Source organism: Homarus americanus, unplaced genomic scaffold (assembly GCF_018991925.1).
Source record: "Homarus americanus isolate GMGI-L3 unplaced genomic scaffold, GMGI_Hamer_2.0 scaffold14467, whole genome shotgun sequence".
Classification (NCBI taxonomy): domain Eukaryota; kingdom Metazoa; phylum Arthropoda; class Malacostraca; order Decapoda; family Nephropidae; genus Homarus; species Homarus americanus.
The window spans coordinates 2,942,578-2,955,103 of NW_024733734.1; the positions used below are offsets into that span (position 1 = coordinate 2,942,578).

Below are 12,526 nucleotides of genomic sequence, written 5' to 3' on the forward strand. Positions count from 1 at the left end.
CATCCTGACAGCGATACTGCCGAGAATAAATCCACCAATCACAATCACCATTATATACAGCCTTCCTTTCTTTCTTGAAGTATTGCCAGGTAAAATTGCGAGCACGAGACTCAGGGTGGGGCCGGTGCATCTTTGGCTGACTGTACATATCGTACCATAATTTCAGTGACGTGATGCTTGTAAGGAAGGAAGATGGAATACAAGGCTAATAGGTGCTCTCTTAATTTGCCCATCTACTCTGATTAGTCCATTGTAAAGGCCTGGGACTTATGGATAGAAATCCCTTACCAGACTAATCAGGATCTTAATAAAGGAAAGTCAAGGACCATGGTTTTCGGAGGAATAACAAACAACCGTTTGAGATTGACATCTCTTTACTATAAAAAATATAACAAAACTCTGACACCACTCAACAAACATCAAATAACAATTATGGGAGTTAAACACTTAATGCAGTAAACAGTTAATGGAGTCAAACAATTAATGGAAGCAAACAATTAATGGGAGCAAACAATTAATGGGAGCAAACAATTAATGGGAGTCAGCAATTAATGGAATCAAACAATTAATGGGAATCAACAACTGATAGAATCAAACAATAAAAGGGAGTCAGCAATTAAAGGAATCAAACAACAAAAGAATCAAACAATGGACAGATATTTCCTACGGCAGGGGCCCAGGGGGTGGTCCAGACAGGCTTCCTCACTCTAGCGACAGCGGCCGATGTCTTGATACAGTAGACGAAACACAGAAACACCGGGGCACAGACGGTGGAGAGGAGCTGGCGGCTGTGGTAGTGGTTTTGGGTAGGTGTCCAGAGATTAACAGACGAATTGTGAAGGTCTGGGAAAACAGCCCACGAGTCCAGGACCTATGATGAGATCACAGCCAGAATTTGACGAACAATGGGGGGGTAGTGACTGCACTCATGGCAAAATAGGATCTGCCTGTGATACAGGTAGCCGCTGCCGTTCTCACCTCTGTCCAACCCCCTCAAGTGTTGGTCGCACCAGCAAACGAGAGAGTTAGCAGCAGTAACTAGCAGGAAGATCGTTTCTGCCCTTACACAGCTCCCCCAACAAAAATCTACTGTAATGTAGATTAAAACTTAAGATGAGTACACAAAGCATAATCATCTTACAATAAATGTTTAAATACACGTATCAAAATAAAGAAGGGTCACATAAAAGAATAGGTGGAACTTGATGTCCAAAACGTATCAAGGATCTGCACGTGGGATCCACTTCAGTCCAGGTTTAAGTTTGGGCCTATTTCCAGTCGTAGAGGATTCTTCTATCTCGTCAGGTGTTAGCAGCAACTGGCAACCGAGATCATCGGGGTCTGGCGCCCGAACCTCACAGGAACTCTTGCAGGGTAGTGCCTCGACTAACTCCAGCTTGGGAATGTCGTCAAGGACACGGGCAATGTGGGTCCTGCAATTATATTTCCTTTACAAATTAGCTTGGTGTAATTTAAGGCTTCTTAGAGGAAGGGGGTGGGAACGGTCCAACAAAATCTATGGCTACCTGTCGCGATCCCACTACCCTTTATACCTGGGGAGTGAAACCTACCCCAAGTTATTAACAAATAAAGGAACAAATAGGGAACACGACAATAATTATCCCCACAAAAACCTACTCAACTAAATGTACTTGAATATGTATGAACAAGTTGAAATAAGTGAATCACAAAAGGGAAGATAATTAATTAATTCAATTTATGTTCTAAAGGGAGTAATGACTAGCAAACATGAATTTAAGGAAATAAGTAATTGTATCATAAAATAAGAGTGATGCCGGAAGGGCGAAAATAGCCGTAAGGAGTTAGACCAAACTAATATTACTTAACATTACTATATTACACAGACATACGAAATATATATATATACAACAATCACTACAAATTGATTATTTCCTACCAAACAGGAGATTCCTTACCACCAGGATCCCTTCCTAGGCCTAACTAAACTTGTCACTAATACCAGATACCCCTAGGGCATTGCAGAAGACTGGACAAGGCACTAGACAAGGGTCAAGGCTAGAGAACGAATAGACACGTCTACCCTATGCCACGGTTTTTCGCTACTGGGGAGGCGTGGGGAGGCGTGGGGCACGCCGAGGAGCGCGTCTCATATCACGTGATCCAGAACATTTGCTAGATAATTTATATAATTTATTAATACTACTCTTGATTTGAACTTAACAGAGTAACACAATGGTGCATATTAATAACATACATAAACATACAATTAACCTAAGTAACTAAGAACAATAATAATATAATAAGCACAATTAACAAGTTTATAGCTTGTGTGAAATGTAGGCGTGAACATATGCCTCAAGCTATGAGAGTTCCCGAGCGCTCAGGCAGGTTACACTACCCGAGAAGATGGTTCTGCAATGACGGGTAAGGGTTCAAGTGGAACAGAACGGACTCTACCCATGGCGGACTTACTTGGGCACTGATCATAACTCCTACAAAAAGCTTTAATATCCGCCATCATACCTGGCCAGTAAAACTGATCAGCAACCTTCCTATAAGTTTTCCTACAAGAACAGTGACTTGCTAGAGAGCTCTTGTGAGTTACAGAGAGAATGTTACTACGACAAACAGCAGGGACAACAAGTAAAAACCGACCTACTTTGGCTGGTCGCTTGGATGAAACACAAGACCTGTGTAACACCCCATTAATAGAAACAAACTTAAAAACCGACCCATCTCTCACCTGATCCTCCTCCCCAGAAGTCACCTTCTCCCTTACCTGCTTCAGAGTGGCACACGAGTCTTGAAGCTTGGCGAACTCCCTGGGAGTCACAGTCAGCGGCAACAAATTCGGAAGAATCAGGGGATGCGGTCGTTTCACCTTCGCCGACCTTTTCTCCACAGCTTGGACCCTTGCTGGAGGTGTGATGGCGTGTGAGGGTGGCGAGGAGACGTCGGCAGGTGGCGAGTCGTCGTCAGGTGGCGTGGGGACCGGTGCTGGTGGCGAGGAGACTGGTGTTGGTGGTGAGGAGACTGGTGCTGGTGGCGAGGAGAGTTTTAATGATTCCGGGTTGTTAGGGTCACAAACACCGAGAACATTACCAATGAGGACACTAGCAAATTTAATGGGAGCTCTTACCACATTAGACCAGGCCAGTGAAATAGGGGCAACGCAGGTAGCACCTAACAATAGTTAACTGGTCAACACGAACTAAATAATCGGCAACACTAACATTCGGGCAGCTGGAGATGTCAGCGTCAGGCAAAGCTTCCTCAGAGACAATAATGCACGAGCAACCAGTGTCCTTGATGAAAGTAGATGCCCTAGACCCATTTATTGTTCCCCTGACGCAATAACTGGGGCAGCTCCTGCCTTCCAAACAGAATCCGACCTTGTGCCTGGGCTGATGAGTGTTAGCAGTCTTGAAGGCGAGGGGATTCCTAGGACAGCGAGAATGAATGTGCCTTTCTTCTCCGCAGCTGTGACACTGCACGGCTGGTGAGCTACTCCTATGTACTCCTGGGGTTGGTTCCCAAGACGACGGAGGCTTCGCAATCTACACTACAGGAGGGGAAGACTTAGGGTAGGCGTTGCGAGCAGACGCCCAGTTGTCGGCAAAATGTACTGCTTCTCCAAGCGTCGCCGGCTGGTGTTCTTTGATGAAAATTCTCAAGTCTGGAGGTAGAGAAGACAAAAACTGATCTAATATCATGAAGTTAGAGAGAGACTCAAAGGTTTCTTCAACCCCTGATGTCTCCAGCCATTGTTGAAACAATCGACCCAGGTGAATCGAAAACTACTGGTACGTTTCTCCTGCTCTAATCTACGTTCTGCGGAAGTCAACACGATAACCGTCAGAAGTCTTGTTAAATCCTCGCAAGAGAGCTTGCTTCAACAAGAAGTATTCTCTGGTGATGTCGGCAGACAGGGACGTGTAAATCTCTACCGGCTTACCACTCAGTAGGCTACCCAACCTTACAGCATAGCTATCTGGGTCTACACCAAGCAGCTCAGCTACCCGTTCAAGCCTAACAAGGTAGGAGGCGATGTCTTTTCCTTCACGGTACACAGGCAAGCTGGGTTTTACCACATTGTCTTGTATATGGCCGGAGGATTCTGGTCTACTTGAATCATTAATCCTAGCTAGTTGTAGGTCCTTTTCTGCCTGCAACTTAGCTAGTTCGAACTCTCTTTCTCTTTCTCTCTGACGTTCCTCCAACTCTCTTTCTCTCTGACGTTCCTCCAACTCTCCCTTTTTCTGAAGTTCCTCTCTCGCTTTCAGACGTCCCTCTCTCTCGGCATTCTATTGGTTGACCACATGCTGACCAACCTCAGTACCTTTCAGACCCAGGGCCACCGCTTGACCTTTCAACTCCTCAAATTTATACATAATTGTGGTGGGATGTATATCCTAGACAAGGTTCTTCAAACTCCAGATGCACGAGCAGTAGATATATTCAATAAGTAGTACAAGACTTGGCAGGATAACCAACAGGTACAGAAAAACAGGGACAAGCAAAAAGGACTCCGTGTCGTAGCCAGGCCGAAGCCGATCTGAGGGAAGTTAGCTAGCTAGGCAAGGAGAGTTACTAGGACAATAAATGAGGTCCTCTAGTTACTTGACTAGCGCGGTACAGACATAGTACATCGGGACATAGTAAGTGAACATAGGCATTAGACATAAGCATAGATATCAGACATGCTATAATAATATGTAGTAATACAGACATGTGAATAAATGGTGCAATGAATGATAACAGAGTCTTGCCGTCAGGCGTGTTCACATATCTTGGTATTTACATATCTATACACCTCCCTCCCCCTTTACGCTCGTAGTGCAATCTCGAGCGGCTACGGACTCTTTTTCCATGAGTCGGGGGGAGCGGTGAGGGACAATGGGAGGATCAACTGACGACCTTCGTTCCTGGTCTGGGAAAGGGGGCACAGGGGACGGGGAGGAAGGTTCGTCACTAGAGGATGGCACTGGGCGGAGATGGCGTCTGTTTCGCCACCACACACGACCACTGGGGAAACGGACTTGGTACGAACGGGACTCGCGACGGCCCATGACGACCCCGACCTTGTCCCAGCGGTGTGACGTCGGGTCCTAGATTCGTACTTGCTGGCCAACAGTCAACCTGGGAAGGGGGCGGGCGTGGGCGTCATACTGGCTTGTCACTTGGGCCATCCGGGCAGCCTCACGGCGGTCACACTCGTCCGCCTTGATCTGCCATTCATCTAAGAAGGACTGGGGGTGGGCAGGCACACAAGTAAGGAGGGGGCGGCCATACAACACCTGGGCAGGAGAGCGTCCGGCAGGGGTAGGGGTGTTACGGAGTTCCAGTAGGCCCCTGTCGAACTCCTCGCAGTCCAGGTTCCCCGTCGGTGCTGTCTTGAGGATGAGGTATTTTACGGACTTTACCGCTGCCTCGGCGTGGCCATTCGCCTGCGGGTAATGAGGGGAGGTGACGATGTGGTGGACGCCCCAGCGTTCGGCGAAGCTCTTGAACTCGTGGCTATTGAACGGGGGCCCACCGTCGGTTCGGAGGGGGAGAGGCACTCCGACTTCCCGGAAGAAGCAACAGAACATCCGTATGACCCTGGAAGAGGTGGTGTCCTGATCACAGGGAACCACCACGGGCCATCCAGAGAGCCTGTCGGCGACCACCAGGAAAGACTTTCCTGCCACATGAAAGAAGTCGGCGGACACGGACTCAAAGGGCTGCTTCGGGAGGTCATTGCACAGGTACGGCTCTTGTTGCTGGCTGGGCTGGAGTTGCTGGCAAGGCTCACAGGCCTCCAGCATGCTCTTAATATCGGCGTCAATACCAGGCCAGAAGACGGTCTGACGGGCTCTGCGCCTGGTGGCTTCAACACCGCGGTGGCTGTCATGGAGGCGGGACAAGGTGCGCCGGCGGAGGGCAGCGGGAACGACGATCCTGGGGCAGTACAACACCAGCTCTCCATCCGCATAGAGGCTATCCCTTAGCTTCTAGAAGGGGAGGGCGGAGGCGTGAATGTCGTAGCGGTTGGTGGGGAATCCAGCGGAGACGTAGTCGAGGAGTTGGACGTATGCCGGGTCTTGAGCGGCGGCGATGCGAAGCTCCTGGAGAGTCCTATTGTCTTCGATGGAGGGCGTCGTCGTCGTCTTGTCAGCAAGAGAAGTGGCTGTGTGTGTCACTAATGACCGAACGTGAGCCGCGGCCGTGGTACAGTCGACTTCATCTTCAGGTGTGGGGCGACTAACAGGGGCTCGGGAGAGGGCGTCTGGTATGCACAGAAGCTTACCGGCACGCCACACAGCTGTAAAGACGTAGGGGGCGGTCTTCTCTTTGAGACGTTGGAGGCGAGGATTTTCGATGGTGTCCAACGTGTAGTGATTGAGGATGGGTATGAGCGGGCGATGGTCCGTCATGAGGGTGAAATGCCCAAGGCCGAACAGGTAAAGGCGGCACTTGGCCATAGCCCAGGCGACTGCCAGCATCTCTAGTTCGATGGTGGCGTATCTGGTCTCCGTGTCGGTCAAAAACCTGGAGCCACACTGAACTAAGCGCAGTTTACCCTGGCCGTGATCTTGAAGGAGGGCATATCCGAGGCCGTATAGACGGGAGGCGTCGGTCTGGAGGACCACTGGTAAGGACGGGTCGAAGGGTGCCAAGACTGGTGGTGACAGCAACGCCTTCTTAACATTCCTGAACGCTAGGTCGTGGTCAGGAGTCCAGAGGAAAGAGCGCTTGGGGCTCATGAGGGGGCGTAGAGGTTGGGCTGATGTGGCGATTTTAGGGGAGAAGTCGGCCAGCTGATTTACCAGGCCCATAAACGAGCGAAGGTCGGTCAGGTTCGCTGGAGTAGGGAAGTCCCTGATGGCCTTGACCTTCTCCTCATCAGCTGAGATCCCCTCTGGCGAGATGTTGTAGCCGCAGTAGTTAACTTGGGAGGCGGCGACCACAAATTTATCTTTGTTCATGGTGATACCATGGGCACGACATCTTGTGAGCATCAGATGAACTCGGTTCAAGTGGGCCGGGAGATCATCGTCGAAGAGCAGGATGTCATCTACGACCTTCACGCAGTTGGTGACACCCTGCAGAGCCATATCCCCACGGAGGCAGTACGCATCCCCCGTTGCTGCGAAGCCCATGGGTCCGCGGCAGTGTTGGAAGCGGCCGTGGGACGTGATGAATGTAGTGAGGTGGCGATCTTCTTCCGCCAGGTCGACTTGCCAGTACCCATGTAGTGCATCCGCCGTGGTAAAGAACTTTGCAGACGGGGTGACGCTGCGGACTGCTTGAATGGGCGTAGGCGATGGATGGGCGGGACGGGAGACCTGCGAGTTGAGATGGGTGAGGTCCACTGTGATGCGAACACCTACAGGCTTGGGTGCCAAGACCATAGGGTGACACCACTCGGAGGGCTCCTCACCGGCGTGTCTGATGATCCCCTGCTGCACCAGAGAATCGAGCTCCGCCTTCACCTTGTCCCATAGGGCAAAGGGGATAGGTCTGGGTGTGTGGGTGGCGAAAGGGGTCGCGCCAGGCTTGAGGTGGATTCTCATCGGGGGGCCTGTCATCTTCTTGAGCGGCGTCTTCTGGAGGTCGGACTTGGAGACAAGGACGTCGCTGAACTGACGAAGAAAAAACTCCCGGGCGGCAGCAAGTGTGGTCATGGCTGAAACAGGTATCTCTGCACACCTGTTGAGGTGTGTCACGGCGAGGATGGGCTTTGGGAACTCGGATGAGACGATGGCCAAGTCCTGACAATGGCCACATGACAAGAGAGGGGTTTGGATGCCCTCATGGACGTGGACTGTGGCAAGGCAAGACTTGGGACCGAGCTGCAATGTTGCCTTGAAGCAACCCAAAGCTGGAGACATCGGGGACCCGTCCGCTGTGAGCACGTCGTTCATGGCTGTGGGTGACAGGTTACTCCTGGGAATGTTGAGGGCGTCCAGGTGTGTTGGTCCAATCACCGTGATGCCCGCGCCCGTGTCAGGTATCATCAGGAGGTTGGAAGAGTTGGCACCGTAGGACAGACGAACATTGACGGGCTTGGGGGACCTGTCACTAGAGGCATCATCCACGCGTCGGCATCCTTTGTTGTTCTTGGGAGACGGTGGTGTGGACGTTCTGTCGGGCTGTGAAGAGACGTTTTGACCTGGAGATGGAGGCTTCTTGGTGGACCTGCAACACTTGGCGAAGTGTCCTTGCTTGTTGCAAGCGTTGCATGAGACCTTGTTGGCAGGACATCGAGTTGTGCGGGGCCAATGGCCTTGAAAACGCAGTTTCGACATTTACAATCATCCGCAGGGCACTTTCCTGTACCGTGCTGGCGCTGACAGTTTCTGCAGGATTTGGGAGAAGAAACTGGTGACTGTGACGGGGGCTGTGGAGAGGACGCCGTCTGCATCTGGCGTTGATTCCTCTTGTAGGTGGAGGCGGCGTGAACTTGAGACGGCGATGAGTGTATAGCTGAGGCAGCCTCTCTTGTGGCCTCATACGACCTGCAACAGGTGACGAAGTCGGTGAGGGAAGAGGCGGCGTCGAGGGTGAGGAGTTTCTGAAGCAGGTCCTCGTTACGTACACCCATCAGCAAGATCATCTTGAGCTGGATCTCAGCACAGGTTACAGGATCGCCTGTACATAGGTCCACCTCGGCTGCTAGGTCCTTAAGTCGTGCGTAGAAGTCTGAGAATGATTCCCCAGAAGCTTGTTTGCAGGATAGCAGTTCCCTACGACGCAAAGCTTCATTGCGGAGGCCACGGAAATGACTCTGCAAGGCGTTTAAAACCTCTGTCACTGACATGGGGGAGTCAGGGGGAATGGCTAGCGTGTGCTCTAGGAGGCGTTGAACATCGAGGGAAATGCACGATCTTAATTGGATGAGTTGTTTATGAGGGGGCATTCGGTTGAGGTCAGACATAACAGCAAAGTCTTCGAAACGACGTCGCCATTGACGGTATACTTGATATGTTGCATCAGATTGAAGAGGTGGGGGGCTGGAAACTGAAGACTTGCTGTGCAGGGGTGTACTCGAGACGGCAGGTAATGGAGGAGGCACGGAGAGGTCGACGAGAGTTGAGACTGGAGCAGGTGGTTGAGAAGGCACTGAGGCATACCCAAGAGGGATAGGTGACGTGTGAGGAGGCGTTGTCTGAAGGGTAGATGGAGAGGCTGTAGCTGGCGAATTGGTTGTGGCAGCTGGTGAAGTCGTCCTCGTTGCCAGCAATTCCAATAGTTCCAGGAATTTGCGGTTATCAGCTTGGTGTTGTTGTTGGAGTTGAAGACGGTAAGCTGATTCCTCTGACTGTCTTGACAATTCCTCTTGACGTCGTTTTTCCTCCTCTAATTGACGTCTTTGGACTTCCTTCTCTTGGGAAACTTGTAGAAAGTGAATTAACGGTCGTATATCCTGGCTCCCATCCTTTGAATTTGGCGCGCCCGGCGTGTGAGGCGTGAGGGGGGGTGGGAGGGTCGGTGAGGCTTCGTCTTCCTCATAATCCTCATTTGAATTCCCCAGCAAATCGTCGTAGTCGGACATCTCGTGTTTGGTATGGTTGCGATGGGAAAGACAAGGAGAATAAGGTGAAGTGCTATGTTTTCGTCAATGTACTTGCCTAAGTGCAGGAACTGGCGGGCAAGTAAAAGAGTATTGACTGTAATATTTGTGAAGTTGGGTGGAGACGGCTGGCGGCGGTGATACTGGTCTCTGTATTCCTCCGCGCGCCCGGGCGAGATGTCGGTGATGACTCAGTCGAGGGGGGCAGACAGTGGCAGTGGCTTGCGGGCCAGCGCAGACGGAGGATGTATGCCTGAAGTGCTGTCTTGGAAACTGGGCTGAAAGGGTTTCTGCTACCTGTAGGGCCCCAGAAACATAGCAAAACAGACATCAAAGGCACTGCACTTCACAAGGTCACAAAGCACTTTAAATCCAGGGGCACTGTAGAGTACATCTTCTGGGCGGGAAACAGACGAGGCCGGCTCTTGAGACTTGTAAACTGTCGTGTTGGAGCTACTCAACTGCGCCATGTGGTGGGATGTATATCCTAGACAAGGTTCTTCAAACTCCAGATGCACGAGCAGTAGATATATTCAATAAGTAGTACAAGACTTGGCAGGATAACCAACAGGGACAAGCAAAAAGGACTCCGTGTCGTAGCCAGGCTGAAGCCGATCTGAGGGAAGTTAGCTAGCTAGGCAAGGAGAGTTGCTAGACATTACTAGGACAATAAATGAGGTCCTCTAGTTACTTGACTACCGCAGTACAGACATAGTACATCGGGACATAGTAAGTGAACATAGGCATTAGACATAAGCATAGATATCAGATATGCTATAATAATATGTAGTAATACAGACATGTGAATAAATGGTGCAATGAATGGTAACAGAGTCTTGCCGTCAGGCGTGTTCACATATCTTGGTATTTACATATCTATGCAATAATGATCCGAAAGGCCAAGAGCAAGAAGAAAAATACACAACTTACCCCGCAAATAGCCAAAGGTAACTTACCTAGTGGCTCAATCAAACCAATAAATGATTTGATCCGACTGGAGGGAACCTTGTTCCGTACCCAGCCCAGCTGAATCACTTCAGGGGAAAAAAACGCACCAGGTGAAACAACAACAAAAACGCTATGACAGCATCCACAGTACACCCCAACCAACACTAATTAACTTCCCCAAGTACAAGGGAGAGCCACAATATTAGCACACAGAAGGAAGGGATAATCAATGAACAACACTTACTTCCGGGCCACAGACAGCAAGCGGCACGCACACGGCGACTTACAACAAACACCGGAACGAATGTTAGCCCTCAGAAACCAAAGGTCAGAGACAATCCTGGCAAGGTCGCCACTTGTAAAGGGCCTGGGACTTAATTTGCCCATCTACTCTGATTAGTCCACTGTAAGGGCCTGGGACTTATGGATAGAAATCCCTTACCAGACTAATCAGGATCTTAATAAAGGAAAGTCAAGGACCATGGTTTTCTGAGGAATAACAAACAACCGTTTGAGATGGATATCTCTTTACTATAAAAAATATAACAAAACTCTAACACCACTCAACAAACATTAAATAACAATTACGGGAGTCAAACACTTAATGTAGTAAACAGTTAATGGAGTCAAACAATTAATGGAAGCAAACAATTAAAAGGAAGCGACACAACACCACAACACCGAGGCTCAGTCTTACACTCGTGCACCAAGTGAGTATTTTTCAGACACAGGTAACAACCAAGTAGATTTCTTGCAGTTTCACGTCGCGCAGGTATGTCCAAGTTTCGAAACTCCTTACACATGGGTAAGCTGTGAGGCCCTGAGCAAAGGGGATACGTTTCATATACGCCTTCAGTCTTTACAGCCGTTCTTCTGTCGGTGGTAACTGCTAGACTTATGGCTTGTCTGCTTGCCGACCTGTCCTGGTAAGGTTTGGGAGGTTGTCCCTTCCTCCTCTCATTACTGCTCGCCTCTGCCCTTGAAGAGTGTGCTATGTGTCCTGCCCACTTGTTTCTGCACGAATTCTCTTAGCCAACGGATCCCAGGATACGATCCATGGTTTTCGTTATACGAGTGTGATTTGTCTGCACACTGTTCTTGTAGAGTACCTGGCAGCCTCACTACTATATTTCGAATGCAGGTCCACGATTCCAGCTTACTTAACATGTCCCAATTCTCTAGGTAACTTATACAGCCCCACAATGCATCTGCCAGCTTCCTCAGTCCGTTTCCATCGCCAGTGCTTATGGGTGGTCTCTCCTGTAGAGCCATTATCCATTCCTCCGCGTATGCCCTTTCAATCCTGAACCTCTCTGTGAGTAGGGCCAACACTCTCTCGTAGCCTCTTTCAGGCCCCAATCTTTCACAGGATTCCAATGCCATCTTCAAGTCTTCACCGGTGCAGGCTTGTAAGAGAGTATGTTGTTTGTGCAATTCCGGCATCGATGTGTTGCATAAGTACCGATTGAACGCGTGAATAAAGTCCCAGTATTTGGTTCGGCTCCGTCCTGTAAACGTTGGGATAGGGAATTGAAGCCCCGTACAAGTTGGGTGACGGTTTTGTGGCCAATGATATGTGGCTGTCAGCTCCGTCAAATTTGGATTCCATGGTTCAGCTTGTCCTTCAATACAGGATGGCCCTCCCGAGTGTCCCATGCCAGTACTTGCGATTGTCGAGTCATCGTGTTGGACGAAGTGAACCCGTAGTGTCAAGGCTCCCCCTGTTGAGGTGACTTAGGCACTCCCTGGTCGAGCCTAATGACCCTTGACGACTACTGTCATTTAAACCTTCAATCCGATGGTGACTGCCCTGTTCATTATCGTTCACTTCGTTAGACAAGGTCATTTGTGGTAAGCTTTGCTTTTCCCGTGCTCTTCCTGGACTGCTGGTGGAATCAGTAGTCGATCACGATCTGGCGTCTTGGAGTACTACATTTTGTTGGCTCTGTATTCCGGCTGTCCCTTTTCTCAATTTCTCTTTTTCAACCTTGAATTATTTCAAGATAGCCGCAGTTTGATCCTTCGCCTGCTTGTTCAGCA

At 49.9% G+C, this 12,526-nt stretch overlaps 1 protein-coding gene across 1 annotated transcript; it reads right to left on the bottom strand.

Annotated features, from left to right (window-relative positions):
• Positions 1 to 11,446: 11,446 nt before the first annotated feature.
• LOC121869873 lies at positions 11,447 to 12,142 on the bottom strand. Its single transcript, XM_042371438.1, has one exon. The coding sequence runs from the start codon at positions 12,140 to 12,142 to the stop codon at positions 11,447 to 11,449; it is 696 nt and encodes a 231-aa protein (XP_042227372.1).
• Between the last annotated feature and the right edge of the window lie 384 nt (positions 12,143 to 12,526).